At 34.0% G+C, this 24,252-nt stretch overlaps 1 protein-coding gene across 12 annotated transcripts in view; it reads right to left on the minus strand.

The window, feature by feature from the left end:
- The window catches only part of SLCO1A2 (solute carrier organic anion transporter family member 1A2), a 68,620-nt gene that overhangs the window by 21,875 nt on the left and 22,493 nt on the right, over positions 1–24,252 (minus strand). For 2 of the 12 annotated variants that reach the window (XM_081060180.1, XM_081060181.1), the window contains 9 exons: positions 21,514–21,630; positions 20,986–21,099; positions 17,234–17,375; positions 11,954–12,086; positions 8,166–8,266; positions 5,653–5,799; positions 3,465–3,563; positions 2,673–2,894; positions 97–261 (listed from right to left, as the gene is read on the minus strand). In XM_081060180.1, the coding sequence (XP_080916306.1) occupies positions 97–261; positions 2,673–2,894; positions 3,465–3,563; positions 5,653–5,799; positions 8,166–8,266; positions 11,954–12,086; positions 17,234–17,375; positions 20,986–21,042 (1,066 nt within the window). In that variant the 5' untranslated portion in view covers positions 21,043–21,099; positions 21,514–21,630. The other 10 variants (XM_081060176.1, XM_081060183.1, XM_081060185.1 and 7 more) reach the window with 10 other exon arrangements.

Raw genomic sequence — 24,252 nt, forward strand, 5'->3', positions numbered from 1 at the left:
ATTTCAATTTAGGAGTTTCCTAGACCCATCATCACACTGTTTATCATTTCATGGGGGGAAAATGTGGGCTAGTATTTCAAAGAACAACAAACATACCAATTAGAAAGACTGCTTCTGAAGTTGATTTTCCATATTGCTGTTCCAGATATTTAGGCATGAAGAATATCATACTAACAAATGCATTAAATTGTATCACACTTACTAGTATGAAAAGCATGTAAATTGGGTTGCAAAAAAGACTTTTCATGAATGGTACAAAATCTGAAATGAAAGAATAACAACAATGTCAAACTAACTCAGATTTGCATTTTATGATTGACTTTTTCTGAAACAACTTCCCCTCCAAATTATCTGTTTCTGTTTTATAATGCCCATAGTGTTCATTCTTTCTACCCTTTGAAAGCCAAAGTTATATCATCATTTTGGTAGCTTCTGCAAGTAAGCGACACAGCTGACTGGGTAAGGATCAGAGCACAATAGTTTTCAAGACACAAAGTTACTATTGTGTCTTGAAAAACTATAATGTAACCAAAATATTGTCTGTGTTCACATCATTTCCTTTCACCCTTCTCTTTTTCCTTCTATTAACATCCTCTCTTTTCTAGATATCATCTAGAATGAAAGATGCTGGTCCTATTTTCTAAAGTCTGGCAAGAAATCATTTTGGTAAAGAACTTTACACTCAAATATTAATATTGCCACTCCTGAACTTTTAAAATAAAGATATATGTGGGAATTCGTGGGATATAAATTTTCTCAAGTACCAGGTATTTTTCTGCTTCTTCAGAACAACAGTTTTGATGTTCACAACAAAATGTGTTTCAAAACACCTGGGTGTCTTTTAAAATACCAATTCCCAGGTCTCACTCCCTGAGATAGTAATTCATTAGGTACATACTAAGGACCACGTAAATGATTTAACCAAAACTTTTCCCTGTTTGTGTGGACTGACAAAACTCAGAGCCCAGTTTGTAGCCCATCTCTAACAAATGTTCTGGGTCACAATGCTGCCATTTTGGGTCAAAGTCTCACTTATAGTTTTTTCACTTTTCCTGTCTTCATTTTTTTCTGTCTTGATTCCCTTACCTATTGTGTATTATCTTGGTTTATTTAGTAAACTGCTAAAATCCATTCTGGAACAAAGTATCAATAAAGAAAGCAATTGGAAGAGGATGAAGCACAGCTTAATGCAAAGAAATGAATGGTAGAATGCATCCGGTGGCAGATATCATGTTTATAAATAAAGTACATGGCAGGGGTGAGAGCTGTGTTCAGAGCTCTTTGAAACCTTTTAAGTCACCCATTTTGTTGACATCCCTTTCCTAATAGATGAGTCTCAGTCGTTCGAATTCCTTTCTATCTGTCTTATACTAAGCTAAGCTCTTTCCTAGTTTTGAAATGTGGTCTTGCAGACCACAAACAATATTCTATGTTAAAATTCTCTATCAGTCCATATGATCCCTTTGAGAGAGTTGTTAATATAATCATGATGACTGAGGATTTTCAAGATTTTAAATTGACTCCTAATGATATGAGAAGTATTAAATTATGTTCAATTGTGGTTTTAATGAATTTATAATTGTTAATAAAAAATTTGTGCAAAACATTATTATAAATTATGGGTGATGTTAGAAGTAACAACATCAACAATAGTAATACTAATACTAGTATTAGTAATAATAATAACATGTGCCTCAGCTCCTTTTACCCTCACACAACAACAACTTTATAATTTTAACTACGATTATTATCTCCATTTTACAGGTAATAAAACTGAGCCCTTCCCACCTTCTAAATGAACACTGTTTAAGAATTCCAAGGTCCATGCCATACTAATTAAATACTCATACTAATTACATCAGACCTCTTGAGAATACTGCAGAATTCCAGGCATCAGTAATTTTTAAAATTTTCCAGGTGATTCCAATATGTGGCCAAGGTTAAGAATCAGTATTCTTGAATACTGAGTACTTAGACTGTCTTAGCTTAACTTTCCACAAAACACCTACTATAAATTATACTTCGAGCTTTTATTGACAATATACACATACACACAAAAAAATCCTGTTACATGAAATATGTTCCTACATTTGTTGGACAACACTATGTGGTTCAATATTACCTATATTATACATCACATGACAATTATTATTTTTTTTATAATTTGTTTCTTGGGGAAGATTTTCTCTTTAAGAACCATGATTCTTCCCTCTAACAAATGTAGAGAATTATGTAATCTATCACGTATCTTTTTCTGCCTTAACTTCCAGGAAACTCACAGCTAAACATTTTTTTTTTTAATTCAGAACTATACACTTATTTGGATCAGCACATATTTTTTTCTTCCTTTTGTTCTTAGTTTGAATTTATTTTTTCAAAATTAGACCTTGAAGGCAAATGGGACCAAATAAATAAATAATAAATTTACTAAGTGCCCAGACTGACATAAAATTTTATATAAATACTGATCTGAAAAAATTCATCTTCCAAATTATATTATTTATTTCCAAGTTGTAGCACAGGAAGAATCAGACTAGTTAGACATTACTGATTGCTGACTGTTAATGACAAATTGTCTTAATGCAGCCTAGCATGTTATAGCAATAGACCAAAATACACATCTCTGTAAAATAAAAAGTAAATTGTATGATATTTAAAATTTTCATATTTGCCTTTAGTGATCCTATCATTTTCCTTCTTGACCTTTTCTCTTTGTTTCTCTTCTTTGTCGTTTTTAATGATGTCAGCATTATCCTTTAGTCCTTCCATTGCAGGTGTTTTGGGCAAAAAGAAAAAAGGAATGGCAGTGAGCACATTCACCCCTGCACAAATCAAAAGGCCAAGCCACCATGCACCAACCCAACGAGTATCAGTGGGAGTTATGGTCAGATCAGCTGTAAAAAAATATATATACATTTTGAATTAGCTTTAGTCATTATTTCCTCTATGAACTACACAAAAATTTAAATTACGATTCTTAAGTTCTATCACAGTATAGAGTTTGTACATGATTCAGGCATTCATAAATCTTGTCTGACAATGTATAGAGTTATCATATTGTCTAGCAATAAATTAGTTTGGCCATCTGTCCTATCATGTAAGGAATTTATAAACAGGTACTTTTAATATAACTACAAGGTCTATTTAATTACACACAAATGATTGCTTGATTAAAAGAAATTCAAACCTATGCGCTTAAATCTTTTGAGAACAAGAAATACGGTCTTGGTGCAGTAGAAAGAGCACTGAATTTTGAGTCAGAAGATCGGCATTTTATCTTGCTTTCCTGCTCACTGGTGTGAAACATTTAAAAAATTATTTAAACTCGTCCACTTTAGTTTGCACTCCTGGAAATTATAGTTTATCTAATTGACAGTCAAGTAACGCAACAACAAACTGTGGTAGCATACCTAAAGTTGCTTTGTGTACTCTAGATACTATATAACTAGATTTTAGTGAATTACCTGTGTTTACAGATCCAGTGTCAACATAAATATTTGCACATAATGAGGATAACAAAAGTCCAAACAAAGGACCAATGATAGCTCCTGTTTCTATAAACCCTAAAAATAAAGGAAAATATGAAGTTATAGTGTAGATATATATCCACATAGAGAGTCCTAATTCCATGAAGACTCTGAAGACTGAATTATTTTTGCTTTAGATATTCAACTTGTAAGAAAATTAAGCTTAAATATTCAATTTGTAAGAAAATTAAGGTTGGTATAACAAGTTTGTTTCTGTAAATATTGAAGAAGGAGCCTCATCATCTACAGCCACTTTCTCTTTGTCTCCAAATTCTCTTTTGCTGCGTTACAGGCAAAGATTTGCTGGAGCAGCATTGCTAGGATCATGCTATTTACAAAGCCTCAATATACAGCAAGATTCTTTTGAGGCTTTCAAAGCCAAATTTTTAGAAGAATTCTAAGTCAATACCATGTTATAATAAATTTCTTACAGCATATTCCTCAGAAAAGCTTCACTCCCAAAATCTCCAACTTGAAACTTCCTCTGGCTATTCCTTACGATTAGTGATACTTTATCATAATCTCCTTTCTTATCCTTCACATTCTTATTTTCCAGGACCATCAGTCCCCTGTCCTCGTAACTTCTTACTCATCTGGAATTTCATCATCAGTTATCTCATAACTTGTCCATAATTCAGAATCTATGCTGCATCCTCCCTGCTCACTGAAAATCCAGACATGAACTTCCTTAACTGTCTTACTCTTTACTTCAAAATATTTCTTTGCCCATTGTCTCTGCTTTCTCTGAAGTTCTATAGGCTAGTTTACCCTGTACACACCTGATTATTTTTTACATCAACACTGTTTTCTCTGAGGACTTGCTTAGCCAAACACTCCTTCTCTTGTGCTTGTTCAAAGTTCCCCAGTCAATGATATCTACAGCATCTCAAATCTACCTGCTTTCTTTCTTTTCACTACACTCTGCCTCTACTTCCTCATCAGTCATTCACATCGCTCAAATCCTTCCACATTTTACTCAAAATCATCTCAAGTAGCACCAGTGATCTCTTGCCACTTTTCCAGTGTCATTTTCTGGCCCTCATCCTCCTAACTCTCCATGTTATTATACTTGACATTGCTGGACAACTCCTCTTTAACATTTGCCTCCTAGGACATTCACAAAACTATATATTTATTGTTTTACTTTTTCCTCTATGACTACTCCTTCCTTGATGTTTCTTCCTTCTACTCCACTCAGTAGAAGTGTTACTTAGTATTTTATCCAAGGACCTCTTATTATGTATATGGCTTCCCACAGCAACCTCATTTCTCCCTCTTGCTTTCATTTACTTTCTATGTATAGATGATTGTCAAACTTTATTGCTAGCCTTTCTGTTCTCTCTTAAACTCCAGAATCATACATGGAACATTTGGAAAAAAAATTATATGGCAAGAACGTTTATGAGAAAATAATAAGAGAAAATACTAGAAATAAAATGACCAATGAAGAAGTTATAACAATCTACAAATGAAATAACAAAGATCTGAACAAAAATAGACATAATGAGGGGTGGCCAGATGGCTCAGTTGGTTAGAGCCTGTGCTCTTAACAACAAGGTTGCCAGTTCGACTCCCACATGGGATGGTGGTTCTGTGAGCCCCCACAACTAAGATTGAAGGACAACAACTTGATTTGGAGCTGATAGGTCCTGGGAAAAACACACTGTTCCCCAACAAAGTCTTGAAAATACGCACTGTTCTCCTTCCCCAGTAAAATCTTAAAAAAAAAAAAAAAAAAAAAAAAAAAAAAAAACACAGACTTAATGAAAATAGTGACAAAAATTTTGAATATAAGAGACATTTTAAAGAAAATATTGGTGAATCTCTTTAACAGATTGGACATATTGTAGAGCTAAGGATCTGGAGGAAACAAAGAGAACTCTAAGGGTACTAGATTAATCATATTTTCAACAGCAAAAAAGAAGATTTAGCAAAGTGTTTACTTGGAGTTAGCTCCAATTCAAAAATGTAATTGCTCCATTCAACAATTTTTTATCGATGAACAACTGTGCCAAGGTACTCTGCTCATCATTCCAGTAATCACTGAGTCCAAATAAATAACTAATATCTACCCTCAAGGAACTTACTGTCCTGAAAAGAAGCTAAGGCAGATTTTCAAACTCACCAATATATAAAGGAGAGTTTTCAGGTTTGGCAAAATCTTCTATGTAGGAAATACCCAAAGGCATGATGGGAGTTTCACCAATTCCACGAATCATATTTCCTACTAGTACATATACCCACATGAATGACTTAACTTCCTTCACATATTCTGCATTAAAAGAAAAAAAGACATGGCATTAGTGTTTTCATAGTAAAGTATAAGCTATAAGTATAAGTTTTTGGTAAGTATTTCACAGTTCTTGTGTAACATGGCACCCTGTAAACAATGTATATTACCATGCCAGTAATGACTCATTGAAGCATACCTCCTGCATTTGCTGAGTCCTGAGGTTATGGCCAAGGACAAGTGGTATGCTGGAGCCACTTCCTACTGAGTTGGGAGAAAGGAGTAGTATGCACATCTCTTCCCAATTCAGCATTTAGTGACAACACATTGGTAGTTGGATAAGAGTACTGTGTTTTCCCGAAAATGAAACCTAGCTGGACCATCAGCTCTAATGCATCTTTCGGAGCAAAAATTAACATAAGACCCAGTATATATTAATATTACATTATGTTATGTTATGTTATGTTACGTTATGTTACATTACATTATGCTATATTATATTATATTAAATACCGGGTCTTATGTTAAAATAAGATCAGATCTTATATTAATTTTTGTTCCAAAAGACGCATCAGAGCTGATGGTCCAGCTGGGTCTTATTTTCAGGGAAACACGGTGTTTACACCACAGAAATTGGCAAATACTGAAAGTCAAGAGCTTTTTTTTCCCTCAAGAGAATCCATTTACCAGCAACTACTGGACCCAGTTAGCTGCTATGAGTGTTATCCCATTTCTATACTAACTTTAGGGAGAGAAAAAAAAATATTCTCCCTAGAATTAATACTATATTTATAAGATTTTAATAAGAGTCTCACTAAAGTTTGAATTCTGTACAGATTTAATTATTTTATAGACACTAAAATTATTTAACTGCATAGTAATGACATTTTCTCTATAGAGCTTACTGAGTACTGTAACCACCAAATAATGTTTGATAAAGAAATTCACCGCAATTCTTGAAGCAGCAGCTGCTTAGTAGAATAACAAAGACTAGGCCAAGAGGAACTGAAAGGGATCTCTAAAGACCTAGCCATTTCTGTTCTAAGTCAAAATAGCTGTCAAGCCAGGAGGACACTCTGTGGAGTCATGTTTTCAGGAAAGTGAACACAACTTCTTTTCATCTGCTATAAACTGATAGATGCCACCCATAGATGTGAGGGTCCTGAGCAAGCCGGGTCTGGAAATTTGTTGTGAAGTCCAACTCTCAGTCATTCCCAGTCCTGAAAATTATAATCTCCATTTCTGAGTATTCATGTTTCTTGTTTTGTTTTGTTTTGTTTTATTTGTTTGTTTTGTTTTGTTTTGGTTTTGTGGTGAGTACAGTGACTTGCGTCTAGAGATCACCCATAAACTCTAGGACTACTGTAGGGCAAAACTGAAAATATCAGATGATCAAAATATCAATGCACTTTCCTGAATATTCACCAGACTGGGAAGTTTTTATTTATTTATCTGCTACAATGCCACTTAAAAAAAAAAAAGGAAGGACGTGTCAGTCTTTGGCAAAAGCCTGCTCAAGAAGAGAGCACAGGCCACTGTTGATATCACTGTTTTCCTTTGTTTCCCCAGGAGGTTCCTTGGGCTTACAGTTTCTGAGAAGTTCTTCTTACATTCCTTGAATCTATTTGGGGTCCCTCTGATTCAATGCTGGCAGTAAAATTCCCAGGCTTGGGGACTGCTGTAACTTCCACTGATATGAATCCAGCATAAAAATGTCCCCATCACAGGAAGAATAAGTTCTAGTCTGAGATGAATCAACAGGGTTACCCCCAGACTAAATAGCACCAGATTACATAACACATTAAGGGGCAGAGACTGGCATGTTGGTGACTGGAACTGCAGGAAGTTAGAAGTACCACTATTGCATTAGACTGCAAAGTAGTCTCTCTGGTAAAGAGGGAGAAACAGGGCACAACACAAGTTTCTAGTTCAGTAGAAAAAGAATAGAATAAATCAGAACTATAGAATACTTGCCTACTTTCTCTGCTACAGATCAGTGACATAACATAGATCTTTTGAACTTTCTGTTTCTATTTCCTATTTCTTATAATTGTACAGACCAAATTATCAGTATAAACCCATACTCCTAAGATATTTTTCTCTGTGGAATTAACTCTGCAGTGGTCTTTGCATGGATGTATATGATGTATTTTTAAATAATTATTTTAAAGAATAGACAAAGCAGTTTTAATAAGTATATTCTTAATAGAGGAATAACATTCTCTATTATTAACCATTCCTATTCCCCTCAGGGATCCTCTCCAAAAATCCCTGAAAAAAAGGAAAATCTCTTTTGTTTCTTTACCTTAGTCACTTAATCAAAACCAATAACTCATTTAAAACCCCTGACTGGAACGTGTTGAGTTACAAATTCATTGAACAGAAAACAATAAAATGAAGTTAACAACCTGATGGATCTTCTGTTGGTCTGAAAATCTGGGTTCCATTTTCTATACACAAAAAACTGGTTGAGGACAAATTGAGTGAAACTGTAGATTCATATTCATATCTGTATAAACACAGGGAAAACATGTTTATATTAACAAACTAATGAGGACAATGTGAACATTGTGCAGAATAATTCCTGGTTCACTTAAGACCAAACATCCAAAGTCACTAAAGAAGAAGTCTTTTCATCTTTGCCACTTAGTCATCATACATTAATATCATCAAAAATCTTGCCACTCACTGTAAATGTGCAATACCTTGACAGCTAGCTTTCAATTATCTACACATGGCTGATCTACCTTTTAAATTATATAACATCAACTTTCTGTGGTGTTTAGGTGATCATTTCCTGGAATTAATTACTGTGGGATAAGGAACAAAAACTAAGAAAAATAATAGACTCAACGAAGTATAATTAAGAAGATAAAGGCTTTAGAGGAAAAAAACAAGAGTCCAACTTTGGATTCTCTGAGGTTTGCTCATCAGAAATATAACTCTATTTTCTGAGAATCCAAACAGTAATTCCTGCATGTTTTTGTTAACCCCTAAAAGAAACAAAACATTTGCTCCTCACCGTAATGAGAGAGCTTAGGAGAATCTCAAACACTGTGACAGCACAATGTAATGACTTTTTCTCTTCTCAGAAGAACAAAAGGATTAATAGCTTGTGACCATTTACCTGAGGCAAATTACCACAAGATCCACATACCATTTCTCAGAAAGTAAATTATCCTAAATTATGCAACAATGGAGGAAAATACATCTAGTGCAGTCTCTCTCTTAGTTAGAAATTACGTTGAACTAGTTTCTATATTTCTATTAGATAACAGAAAACCAAAAGAAAACTTGCCCTCTGAGTTCCAAATGAACTAGTGTTAAAATACCTTCTCCTTAATAACTACTCAGCCATGCCAATAGAGTTTGGCTGTGAAAGGTAGACAAAGGCTTCTGTCTCCATACCCATGATCCCATAAGACATGCCAGCTTTAGGCAAAGAAATAGCACCTTTAGCAGGGGATGAAAAGAAATGTAAATAATAGCTGAATATTGTTCAACATTATCTTCAATAGAATAGGAAATAAAAGGATAGTAAAAACTTTGACTAGAAATTTCTGATCCCTTCAAAAGTACCTGAGGAGATAAAGTATCTTTTTCATTCAACTTATCCCCTTAAAATGTAATAACTCGTTCAAAATCCATTCATTCCCAAAACATCAGCAAAATGACAGTAAATAGATTTTAAAATGGAAAAGAAAAAAAACAACATAATGACACAAAGATAAAGAGAATGGAAGATTTCATAAGAGAGAGTTAATAAGATTTTGAAAATGGGAAATAATAAGTGAGTGGTCACTGAATTAGTAGATATGAGAAATGCAATCCTAAGTAAGTACCTGCAAGGGAGAAACCAAATATGTGCCACACATCCCTGGACAGTTTCAGGCAAGACATAAAACATTTCTAAATGTGGGAGTAAGCATGGTGCAAAAAAACAAGAGGATTGGGTTAAAGTGTATATAAAAAGCAGTTAGACCCTTATAGATACCCTCTGCCTTTCCAACTGAAAATGGTCTTTGACTCTAGAGAGACTGAATAAGCACATTGAAGACAGGAAAGACATACAAACAACTGGGGATATTAAGTTTTTTTTAAAAAAAAGTACATTCTAAAACCCCCACCTGGTTAATAGCCAACTTTCCACCTTCCAGGCAACATATTGGAGAAGACTTGCCTAAGATCACTGACAGGTTATGGCCATTCTGAGACATCTGAAAAACAGCCATATGCAGCCGTAAAAACAGCCCTGTGCAATCACCATACAAAGAAGTATGGTTATTAATCAAGTCCTACACATTTATACAGAACTTCCAATTAGCTTGCTGTTGTTATACTTCTCTTTCTGAAATATGAATAGATAACCAAGAACCACCAGATATACCAGGGAAGGCTATCAGTAAAGACAGAGACAAAACAAATAAAACCTGTACACTAGAACAAGACAGAGACAATGAAAACAGATAAAGAAAATTTAGATGGGGAAAAACATTACATTTTTGAAAAAAAACAAGATGTTCCTTAAAAGGATACATTCAAAGAATAAGAGTCCTTGGAAATTAAAAATGTGATAGCAAAAGTTAGAAATCTATTCAAAGGTTTGGAAGATAAAGTTAAAGAAATCTCCCACAAATTAACAAGAAGTCAAGGTGATAAAAAAAACTTGGAAAATAAAAGATGAGAAAAAATATAACTTTAATCCAGAACATACAACATTCAAGTAGTAGAAGAGAAAGAGATAAATAGGGGAGGGGGTAGGTGGGATATTATCAAAGAAATAATACACATAACTTTTACAAATGTCTAGCCTGAAGGCACCTGGCGCTATGAAAGAAAAGGATTTACACCAAGACAATGATCATGAATCCAGACTTTGGAGCATTGAAAAAAAAAAAAAAATTTCACCAGGGGTGAAAATGGCATAAGATCCCCAACAGTAACACTGAAAGCTAGAAAACATTGGAACAATATCTTCAAAATCCATAGGGAAAATATTTCCAACCTAGAATTTTATACCAGCCAAACTATAAATCAAGTGTGAGAGTAGCATAAGAATATTTTCAGATATTCAAGTTATTAAACTTTTTACTTCTTTAAACACTTTCTCAGAAACCTATTAAATGATATTTTCCATAGAAAAGAGCAAAAATAAAAAGGAAAATAGAAGATATGATACCCAGGAAATAAGTAACTGAACAGAGGAAAGATGCAGCGCCAATTCCTAAGGATAACGGTGAGGAAAAATTTCAAGAAGCAGCCATGTAGCAGGCCTAGAGAATTCCCAGTTTAGATTGCAGATGGAGAGTTGATGGTGTCAGGAGAGGTAACTCCAGGACAAAAACGAAACCCTCTGATATGTATGAGTATATTGAGAAGATGTTGCCCTCCCAGTGGAGAGTTTGGTGAGAAATATAAAAAAAAAAAAAATTAATCGAATAAAAATGAGGCAAGTATTAAATTCAGGGAAAATAAAAAGTTATGTAAGAAAAGAATGATAACAGATGGTTCAGTGATGGAAAATACAGACATCATCATACACATGGAAAGAGTAAATATGATTTTATGGCAGGAAGTCAGGTATATATTACATAACACTAAAGTGTCAAAAACTAAAAGAATAAACATTTATGTAGAAATATGGAGGCAAATAGCAAAAGAACGAGTGAAAAGAGTTGCAAGGAGTTGCCTCTGGAAAGCAGTAATATGGACTATATCAAAGGGGCAGGGGACAACTCTTTTTTCAAGATAAGCCTTTCAATATAATTTTATTTTTACAACTTTGTACACCTATTACTTTAGTAAAAACTGAAATAAAAATCAACCCTCAGACTGACCTGTCTCCTTGTGACCTACAATTAAACAGAACCTCATTGTAATTAGAAATATCTAAATAGTCCTGAGAAACGAGTAATCCTGATTTTTGCCAGATTCTAAAAATATTTTCATCAGATTCAATTCCATAAAAGAGGTGTCCCAAATCTCTATTTCATAAATTGAAAATTTATCTGACTATGCAAGTGGAAGTGAGGAAGCCAAGAGCACAAAATAGACTGGTGGAACAGAATCTGCATCTTCTGTTTCCCATTATAGTGCTCTGTGTTTTTAGGATGCATTGTTCCTAGAAAGGAAATTCCAAGCTTCATTCTTGCAGTTGAAATTGAACCTAAAATGTCATCAGAGATTGAATGCTTACCGGTCCATGAGGAAATGAGGTAGAGATTGTAAAAAGCATCCTAGGCCCATAACCACACATCCAACACCAATCATTATAGGTCTATGCAATTTGGATCCAAAGTAACTCACAAATATAATCAAAAAAAGATTTCCTAGGAAAAAAATTGAGACAAAAGTAAATATTTCAGTAAATATAAACAGCCTCCTTCAACCATTTGCTACCTAGCATTTATCATATAATCACTATCTGAAATACTGGGATTGGGGCTAGGGATTCATGAAACAATAAATGAATAAGACACAATCCCTGCCCTAAAGGAAGGCTATTTCACAATGCTGACAGGTATGTAAACAGATCTCTGTGGATCATGAGCAATTAAAGAGGGCGGAGAAAGAAGCCAGTGGAAGGGATTGAAGAATGGTTCTGGGAAATTTTAAAGGCTGTATTTGTGAGGCTGTATTTGTATTTTAAAGGTTGTATTTAAAGGCTGTATTTCCTAGATAGAGGTAGGAAATGGAATGCAAAAGTAGGTGTCAGACTGTATGTCACCTCTGGCTTCTTCCTCCATGCTTGCTTCACAGAATATTATAATGTTTTCCTATGCTTGAAAAGAGAAGCAAAAGTCAAATTCAGATAGACAATTATTTTATAAGTTATGATTCATATATAACTTCATATTGGTCAACGTAACCAAGCCAGAGATCTATGTTTATTTCTACTTCTTTTCTTAGAAGGGAAAAATAGTGGATTCTCCACTTTTCCAACTGGTCTTAGAAGTTAGTCTGGAACTGAGGAATAAATATCTCAATGAAAAATTTATCCCCATGTTTTAGGATGAAGATTTAGGACAAAGAAACTAATTGGAAGGCCCCTTTATTATGGGAAAATCCTTGATAAGTATGGAGTAAATGTCAAAAGAGTCAAATATATAAATTCTCAAATTACACATTTTTAATTCAATAATCAATATTTACCCTGATCATACTATGTATAAAGAAAATCTCTGTGGTGAGTTTAAGGTTATAAAAAGTTTTTAACCTCTTCCTGAAGGAGTTAATTTTCTGAGTGGTGTTGTATATTTTGAAGACTTTTCTTTCCATACTCCAGTCTGCCTTGTAAGTAGAGGAGATGTCAGCCCCTACATTATTTTGTATGGAGAAGGCTTCTTCTCTTAGCCACAGCAGCCACATTGACCTTTCTAGGTTTCTAAAATCCCCAGCATCTGGTAACTAGACTTCTTGGGGCGATCATTTCACAGTATATACAAATGTCAAATCACTATGTTGTACACCTGATACTAATATGATAGTATATGGCAATTATACTTCAGGTAAATTAATAGATAGATAGATAGATAGATAGATAGATAGATAGATAGATAGATAGATAGATAGATAGATGATAGATAGATAGATAGATAGATAGATAGATAGATAAAATCTATCTAGATAAAATTAATAGATAAAATCCCATCATCAAAGCCATCAATGTTGAAGGTATTTTCTCCAGAAGACTACTATTTGAAATCTATATTTATTTTGGAAAAGAGAGAAAAGGAGGTAATTTCCCTCCTCACAGTTCATCTTTCAAATTGCCTTCCTCTGTCAGTAAAATAATCACCACAAGAGGGAACAGGAAAATATAAATAACTTTTTGTCAAGGGTATGGAGAATGCTGTCTGTAAATATTACTGAGGAAAGGTAAACAAAGTGATATTTTATGGGCAACTGTAAACTACATCTCCTTTTCCTCTCAACGTATTTTAGATCTTCATCATTCTCCACAAGCCACCTATCACCACTCACTTTCATAGTTAATATTTTCTACTTTGTTAAGAAATTTGAGGCAATCAAACATGAGGATGTCTGAATTTCCAACCCTATGGCCTTACCACCTTCCATCAGTTTCAGAGATTCGTGGTGCCCAACTAAACATCCAAGGTCAAACACACCACCTGGGAACTTCTATTCTCTCCAGAAACTTACTCCAATAATGCAACTATTTTTTCGTATATTTAAGCCTCTTTGTGTATACTACATTTTAGTTACAGATCTCCTCTAGTCTCTCTCCGAATTAACATTCATCTGTATTCATGGATTCCACTTCTTCCCCTCCCATTTTCTCCTAAAGTCACTCTTCTCTCTCTAGTCTCTAGCTTCTAAATCTACACTTCAGCTGAAAGTGCCCTGGAAAAAATCATCAATTATCTCCCTATTGTAAAACCCAGGGAATACTTTTCTATTCTTATCTAACTGGATATTTCTAATGCTTTTGACAATTAGTTTTCTTCTGAAAATGTCTACTCTCTTGGCATCTATAATATCATCCTCTCCTACTTCCCCCTCTTAACTTTTGGACTATTCTTTCCCGTAATATTTCCATGGTTGCTTTCTTCCACCTGTTCCTTAAACATTGATGCACCTGAAGGATCCATTCTTTCTGCATTGTACTTTTCACCCTATACCCGCTCCCTGAATAACCTCATCTCTTCTCTAGTTTTAAAAAACACCTATTTACTGACTAATCAATAGTTCCAATCCAGACAGTTCCCAACGGTTCAGACTCATATAACTACAATGTGGACATTGCTACCAAAGGACTCAGGGGTACAACTACAATTTGCCTAAACAGAAATTATCATCCCCATAGCCACCACCACAGTCTTGTTCCGCTTCCCCTATTCTTTGTCAGCACCACTCTCCACTCCATTGCCCAAGGTGTAAACCAAGGGACACCCTCTTTTCCCAGCCACCACATCCAATCTGGCACTGAGTTCTCTGGAATTAAACTAAATATTTTGCAGACCAGCCTTTTCTCTTTATTTTTACCAGATGATCCTGACACAGGCCCAGATAGCTGTTCCTTGTGCTTTTGCATTGGCCTCCTAGGAGCCTCTGTGTCCTAGTCTAGTTGGCCACCACCTCGGAATCTATCTTCAGCACAACCACATGCATTGCACTGCTAAAAAGCAAATCTGACATTTGCTTTCAACAGGGGTTTTTAACTTGTAATCGATAAACCCCCCAAGGAGTCCATGGAGAGAAATCAAGGGCTCCACGAACTTCAGTGAGAAAAAAAATATTGCACCTTTTTTTTCACTAACTTTTAATTAAATATTAACATTTCTTTTAACAGTGAAAGTAGACACAAACTATGAGGTGTGATCAAAAAGTATGGTGAATTTTTAAATTAAAAAAATTTATTATAGTAAAAGATGCCCTGACGTTAATCCCCCTCAAAATACTCCCCTCGCTTCAAATACACATATCTCATCGTTCTTATCACTTTCTGAAGCAGATCTGAAAGTCCTCTTTCGTGAGTGTTTTTGCTTCATTCTCTATCATGACAACACTCCATGTCACACATCACTTCTCGTATGGCAATTTCCACCAAATAAAATCATTATGGTGTGTCCTCATCCACCTTACTCACCGGATCTAGCACCGTGTGACTTCTGGCTCTTCCGCAAAGTCAAAGTGACCATGAAAGGTAAACGTTTGAATCAATTCAGGACATCAGTGCAGCTACGACAGCACAACTAAAGACACTCACAAAAGAGGACTTCCAGAACTACTTCTAAAAGTGTCAAGAACAATGGGATAAGTGTGCTTGAAGCAAGGGGGGATATTTTGATGGGGATTAATGGCAATGTATCTTTCACTGTAACATATTTTTTAATTTAAACATTTACCATACTTTTTTTATTAAACCACATATAGTAATATTAATGGTACCTATGATTTTATCACACACTGCCACCAGTAGAAGTTATAGATATTCACATATGACATTCAGTTGTTACAGATTCTTCAAAATATTGTTGACACTATCATTACTTCAAAATTAGTGTATATGCTATATTTAATGTGTTGATAAGCACAAATATTACTATATTATAAGTTGTTTTAATATTTTGATATTTTATTTTAATATTATTGGTTTCATTGTAACTTTATAGTTTTTATTTTATGAAATTCAAAATATTATTCTGAGATCATATGGCATCAGATTGCCAGAGTCCTTGGCACAGAAATATTAATAACCTCTGCCAATCTCTTAGTGATTTTTTATTACCTAGAAGATAATGTAAGTGCCACACAAGCACACAAGGCTAACCATAACCCATTTCTCCAAACTAATATCTTAATAATTTTTACTTTAACCTTTGCTAGTCAATAATATTGGGCTATATGTTGCTCCCCACACAAGCTACTATGCTGTCTTACCCTTATGCTTCTTCTATTGGAATTCCCTTCACATTTATCTAACCTTGTTATTTTATCTGAAAAACTTTTACTCATCCTCCAAAAGTCTATCTTTCCTGAGATTGTGTCCCCACTCCATATTCTTATAGGACCTTATATATGCTGTCACCAAACTTACAGCATTCAATAAAAATTATTATTTTATTTTGCATCTATGCCCTCCATTGGACTCTAAGCTGAGCCTATGCAGGACTATATAAAGATTTATTTCTAACTCCATCACCAGGATCTGGCATACAGGTGGAACAGGGAGCTGAACACTAGGAGACAAGATCAAGTATCACCTGTTTCAGTTTTGCCACTCCTCAACCCTGATCTTTCTTTCAGATATTAATTAATTAACTATATTAAAGGCAGCTTTTACCTTGAAGGAAGTAGAAGCCATGACAAAACTATAAAGGAGTGGCATTCATATTTCTATGCAGGTTGTTCACAGCAGAAATCTCTCTCTCCCTTATTCTTCCTCTCTATCCTCACATCTTCCCAATCATCCACAAAAATCAGAGGCTAAGAATAGACTTTATTCTTCCCTAGAGACTGTTTCTGAAATAAATTCAGAGAGATGTGAAAGCAGTTTCTTCTTCCCTCTGCACTTAGAAAGATTTGTCAACCTCCCAGAAACAACAGGAGAAGAAAAATCATTGCTTTTTTTCCTTTGGAAAACAGATTCTTTTGTTTTCCATATCTTCTAAGTATGAAGATAGAGCCATTAAGAGTTATCAAGTGACAGATTAAATGTAAATACTCTAAATACTCTGCTATTTAAGCTAGATAACCAAAAAAAAAATCTATTAGAACGAAATGTCCAATGGTGGGATATGTTGCAAAATTTAGGTGTTATTCAGAAGTAATATTTAAATGAATTATTTGTAAGCATATTCCAAAATTACCTAGAAGATTCAATTTTCTTCTGAAAACATATTGTTTAATCAGATTAAATGGCCTAAAGCAACAAATAAAGAGAATAAAATTCAGACTAGCTCTATGGATAAAATAAAACGTAAATGGAAGTAATGCAGAAATAATTTATTACCAATCTCAAAGCTCCCGTTAATAAATCCAACTAGAGATGTCGGGATGTTGAATTGTCTCTCTATCTGTGTAAGCATGGAGTTCATATAAGATCCAGATAGTGTTTTGGAAACAAATGCACATGTTATTGCCAGCAGAAACATCTAGGGAGAAAAGAATATAACAGAAGATATAAAAACTTATTTTTAAATTGTATGTTTGTCATCTTTTGATAAAATATCTTCCACCACGAGACAAATTGCCTCCAACTTAAGTAAGCCTTGAGTTCACAAGGAACTTTTAATGTGGTTTGTTCTTCTGAACTTTCATGCCACAGTCTTTTTGAAATCCCAAAGTGAGATTAATTAATTAGTGATATTGAATTTTGTATGTAGTTGTAGCCTCATTAGTTTATAGGCACATCTTGGACATACACAGAAACAATTAGTTATTTTAAATAACATACAGCTAATGATTTAAACAGATCTTCAGCATTACAATGCTATCTGTAATACAAAAGAATATATGTATATTACTTAAAAAAGGGAATGTAGCATTACACAAAATATTATTTTTTATAGAAAGTTTGCTCCAGATCTTTTTTATCCAAAGTAATATGTAAATTATACATTAGATTACTGCTCACAACCAGGTAGTTTATTTAAAGCAATGTTTTAATATCAAACTATAAAATGTTTCTAACTGAACAGGTACTTGCTATGATAAACAACTATGAACACAATAAATATGCATATATTGAATGAATCACTTCCTCTATATTGATATAGTTCCAAAGAACAGTCAGTTGGTGCAATCAGTAACAAATATAAATATCAAGGACAACTTAACAGATAGAACTGTTGTGGTTTTACTAAGTATGGTTTTACTAAATATCTGAGAATTCAAATTTTTGATAGTTTCATTAAATTGAAAAGGATAGATTTTAGTTAGGGATTTGAAAAAGGAGCATTGTATACTGGGCAATAGCATAGTTAGGTGGATTAATTACTGCTTCAAAATCAACAAATTAGAGATAACAGATTTAGGTCAACCTGAATGGTATTCTCCAATCCTATGCCATAGGGCTTTTTTCTTGGCCCTATTTAAAGATATTTCCTAGTGACACTTCCATCCTGGGACATGATTCAATGTACTCTTTAACCAGTACACTCAAATCCCTAAAATCCTTAGCCCTCCTCCTTCCACACTCCCAATCTGAAACAACCCCACAATTTACATTGTGCATTGTACATTCCCTTCCAGATTATTCAGTCTTTTCTGTTTCTCAATCTCCAACCAAGCCATGTGCTCTATATGACCAGCATTTAAATGATCTCAGCAACTTTACCTTCAAATTTACCTCTATCCTTGCCTCCCTGATTTTCCTCCCATCTTAGAATAAGTGCCCCTTCCCTTATACAGTAATATCCCTCCATCCATGCTCTTGAATCCATTCTTCACATTTCTGAGTTACTGATTTATCCATTATTACCTTTCCTCCTCTATTTTCACCCTCATACTATTGACTGCCTCTCTCTCCAGTAGCTTATAAATACATTCAAGATATTTCTCTTCTCTCTCTCTCTCTCTCTCTCTCTCTCCCTCCCTTCTTCCCTCCCTCTCTGTTTGTGTGTTTGGATGTCTATAACATCCTTCCTCACTATACTGTGAGCAGTTCAAACATAAGAATTATGTATTATTTACCTTTGTATCTTTGGTATGTAGTAAGTGCAATACATGTTGATTGAATTAATGACAGAATAAGTATTCAAAAACATCTTGAAGAACTGGTCAGAGCTGAAAATAAGCTGAATGTAAACTGAAATGGAATAGGATTAAATACACCTAAGCTGAGAATTAGCTGCACCAATTCGTGTGGAGAAGTCTGAATAGAATTTTCTGTGAAAAAGAACTGGAAAATTTACGTATCAAGCACAATGTGAGTCAAACTGCTATATGGCTGACAGGATAGTATGGCTATATCTCTGGTTATTTATCCTTTATAGTAAATACCATTTGTAGAATCTTTCTCTCTCATACTATAAATTTTTGCAGAGCACATTATTGACAGTAAACAGTTTTCAGGTGGTTTTATAATTCAGGTTTTGTATTAAAAAGCAAGGTCTACCCAATAAAGTACAAATCATATTTTGGAGAATCATTAATTAATTTAACATTTTAAGAAAGGAAACTTGATGAATCATGATCCCAATGTTCTTTTCCTAAAACACCTGATGGGTAGCCTAACTGTTGGGTTCTGTTCACAGAGTGAAAGCAACCAGTGGCCATTCTGAGTCATGTCTAGTGCAAAATAACTTCTATGTTTATAAAACTAGTTCTACTAGTTTGTAATAGTAATGCTCCAGAATTTAAAGCATATATTTCTAGGACATTCTTTTGATGCTTTCTTAAAGTGTTTTGTTTAATGAACACATTTCTAAGTTCAGAAGGGAAAAAAAATTGATAATTAAGCAACTGCCTCTCACTTTTACCTTACAAACTCGTGCTTGCAATATTTTGCTATAACATTCAGATCAACATCTAATCTTGCCACACTCCAAATAAAGACCACTGTTTATAAATAACACCTGAGTTGACTTTTAGCTACAAGCATTATTAATATTAATAGCTAATGTTTATTGAATGTTTACAATACTTCAGTAATTATTCCAAGCATGTAATGAGAAAAAAATCCTATGAGACAGAAGTATTTTATTACCCTTTTCATGTGAGAAAACTGAAGCACAAAGAGGTTAAGTAACGTGTCTAAGATCTCACAGCAAGTAAGCAGCTAAACTCAGAAATGAATCCAGGGAGTCTGGGCATCTATCCTTATTTTTAAGCACTCAGTTTTAGGAGAATAACATGATAATTGAGGGATAATTTAATAGGAAATTTTAAAAATACAATTAACATAGCATTTCAGGCAAAAGTGGTTTTCCACATTTATATCACAATTCTCCACTTTCATGTACATGTTTAGATTTTACCTACACATGTATAAAGAGAAAATAAACTTTTGATAGGGAAAAATTGATGGCAGTGTCTTAGTTCGGAAACAACTTGCAAGCTCTAGCTATAGAATGAAGATAAACATCCTTTGGTTTAAAGTACATTCATTTATAGATGATGTAATACAGAATTGTACACCTGAAATCTGTATAATTTTACTAACAATTGTCACCCCAATAAATTTAAAAAAATAAAGTACATTCAAATTTTGTTTGAAGGTAAAATGGCTTTGAAGCTATGAAGAGTTTGCTCTGAAATAGTCAAGAATACCAGAATGCTAACAAAATGGATATTTTTCTTATAGAGAATGACTGGCTTGTTACCAAAGCTTAAAGAAAATATCTGTTTCACTGGGTCATTGTGAAGTAATCATTGCATACAGATCAGCAAAGCATTTTCTGGGAAAGATTCCTACGCTCCTCTGGCCTAGAAGCCCCTGAACGGTGAGCATTAAATTGGCCTTTGATCCAAGAAAATAAGTCCTACTATAACATAATGTGTGCCTGAACATTTTTAAAACCTTGTCTTCTATTTAAGTCCCTCAAAACCATTTCTAATTAAATTGCCTGAATCAATATCCTTATTTAGACACACCCTCAGTTACAAAACCAACTTCATTAAAGCAAGAAATTATCAATATAGCAGGTAGTGGAACATCAATATTAGATTACTTCATGAACATATAAGCAACTTTATAAGGTCAAATTATAAAACAACAACATATGGTATATATACATATGTCCACACAAAAAATTTCCATACCTTCAACTTGGAAAGACATCTTATTGTATGTATTTCAATTTTCTCAGTTTCTCCCATGTTGTTCTTCTGAGTGTTCCAAGGTATTTATTATTTAAATCTTGATATTTCTTAGTTCTATCATTTTAAGAAGACAAAAATCTATTAAACTACTGAAAAAAATCATAAGTCATCATTCTTTTGAAGAAAATACTGAATCTGAATAACATAAGCAGAATCCATTGTATTACAAAAATACCTGAAAAGCTTTTGATTCAGATATGACGTTAAAGATTTAGTTCGTAATTTTCCATTGAAAAAGTTACATTGAATAACTTTAGTTACTCTTTAGCGAGATTAAAGGTATTAGAATTACTTGTTATGTTCCCCTTGCAAAATAATGATCATGTGGTTAAAATAAAACTTTTCATCTCTTTCGCCAAAACAAATAGAAGCAAAGTTAACTTCTTGGACTTACATCAAAATAATGCTTTTAAGAATACACAGACTTTGATTAGTGTTTGTGCTAAAAATCTGCTTCAGCAAGCCTACCAAAGTTCAAAAATCTCTGTTTGGCTAGGCTCCCTCTTCAAGTTCTTTGCGTTCCAAGACTTCCCTGGAGTTTCAAGAAGGGAAACACTTTCTGGGGCACTGCTGATTCACGGAAACCTGGGGAGACATGGAATTTTAATTATGGAAATAACCTAAGTAAAAACAACAAATAATTTTATGATCTGGAAAAGAATCCTACAGTTATTTGCAAGTTAAGATGTGAGGTTCAGGAGAAGACCAAACATGTAAGTGCAGATCTATATGTCTACATATGTATTAAATAAATATATATATGTATATATATGGCATATTTTTATATGTAAAACAAAAAGATTATTTGAACTATTAAATTTTATTAACCTTTTTTCAAAGTTTTGTCTTTTTTGTGTCTTGCAATCAGGTCATTATTTTGTACCAAAATGAAACTGTTTCACTGTGACGATATTTATTCTAGTAAATCTAGTTCAGATTGTGAAAATGATATGTTAACAGCATCCACAGTGTTAATTTATTCAAACCCTCTGAACAATATCCATTTAAAAAGTGATCCTGAATGCACTAATTTTTAAAAATCTAACTGCTTTACATCTGTAAATTCGCTGAATCTCATTCCCTTTACATCCATTAAGGCAATGACCACTAAACAATGTATGACCTTAGTTCTCTTTACTCATTCTCTCATTGTTACCACTATGTATATACCAGAAGTTGACTACGTACCTGTCATTATGCTAAGCATAGGATTTCAGAAGTGAATAAGGCACACAAGCTATCCTATAGATAATATAAACTGGTCAGGGAAGTGTAAGGCTCTGTGGAAAGTACTTGAACCCAGATCCCAAGGATCCTATATCGTTTATAGAGAAAGGTAAACCTTTTAAATAAAACACATTGGAATAGAGCTAGACAGTGTACAATCAAATACAAATTGTTTGGTATGTAAGAGGTGAAAAAATTCATAGGTCATAGATGAAAATTATTAGAGATTCTTTTGGCAATTCTCAGTAGCCATACAGATGAACTCATGCTGCAATCTCACATAAAATAATAAATCACCATAACTATAGTACAACTGCAAGGCACTAGTTTTGGAAAAGCCAATAAAATAGGATGATTTTTCAAAAGAATGGAAACTGCTATTATTTGGACCTCAACTGTAATACATCTGCTTTTATCATAAACCTTTCAACTGCCCTCATGTCTTCCTTCTCATGATTTAGAACCCAGTCTCACTCCACTTTCATTTTTCTTTCTATCCATCTTTGCCAATGTCTGAGCTCAATACAATCACCCAATCAAACAACAAAAAGGGAGGGAACTTATTCCTCTTCCATGTCAATGTTGTCTTCACCCTTTTTAGTTAATAAAAACATGACTTTTCTAAATGCCTGTTTTTCCTATCTGGCCAGGAGACATAGCAGATGGAGTTAGTGACACAGAAAATCACCACAAAGGAGAATTCTGTAGTTCCTTCCATGCGTCATATATCACTATATAACCATCTTGAGCATATTTTATCACCATGTCTCAAAGATTTGTTTCCAAAAGTATTTACCCTTTTGAGGGAAGTTTTCTAAATAATTGTCCTGACTGGGGTTAAGGGGTAGTGTTTAAAACTAAGCACTTGGAATGAATTAAATGTCATTCAGTTAACACTGAATTTTCCCTAATTTGCCAACTTATACAGTCGAAAACATGTCAGCTTTTCAGAAACACTTTTTAAATTTTAATGGAGGAAAATAAATAAATGAATAAAATCCATCATTTACTTAATAAAATTCATGAAACAGTTAATGTCACAATCACTTTGAGTATCTTGGCCTCAAATCAGGGAATGCACTCATTGTTTCTTCGTATCCTTGGCTGGGCAAGTGCCAGTCTTGTAAACAGTCCCCTTTTGTTAGCAGTGTTGTTTACATGGTGACTTCTGCTCCTGGGACCACAGCGTTACAGATAAATCCTTATCAATCATCACGGCTAATGAAAAGAACTTGCTGAACTTTTATTAAGAGGAGAATCATTTTATTTCTCTACTCCTCAGCATTCAAAGGGGGGAGCAAATGATTCTTCAGTATGCAGTCTCACAAAAACATGGTTGTTTCTTCTATGTTACTACTCAGAACTCTGAGGATTTTGTTTTGTTTTTTAATTGCAAGAAAAGGACATTATAGGATTGTTAACTATATTCACGTTTTTGCAGAGCAGGACTCTAGAACATTTTCATCTTGCATGACTGGAACTCTATACCCACTGAAGAGCATCAGTCAGGTTTTTGACACCCTTTGATTGTCAGCCTTAATGACGTCTCAATCATAAAAGAATACAAATTTTTACGAATGAACTATCTTGTCTGTGTTCTTTCCCCAGTGTTAAGTATATAAACATAGTTTTTTATTGCTATAAATCACCTGGGGAAAATGCATACATTTAATTTTACATTATACTATTAACAAAATAAAGGCTTTACTTTATCAGGCAAAACTAGTAGTACATACATGAAGAAGACTTAGAAGAACATCCTTTTCCTGGCAAAAAAAAAGAGTCATACCAGCAACAGTCTTACGAAAATTGTTTATTTCCAGAAGCTTCAACTGATTCCTAGCTCTGCAAGAAAAGAACAGCCTCTTGGCAGTATCCAGCTGAAATTTTAACCAATACCATACCAAGCTAGTATGTGCCAATGAAGCACATGTAGAACCAACAATGGCCCTTTGTGTAGCGCCTGACAAATTATCTTAC

Source organism: Rhinolophus hipposideros, assembly GCF_964194185.1.
Source record: "Rhinolophus hipposideros genome assembly, chromosome: 9".
Lineage (NCBI taxonomy): Eukaryota > Metazoa > Chordata > Mammalia > Chiroptera > Rhinolophidae > Rhinolophus > Rhinolophus hipposideros.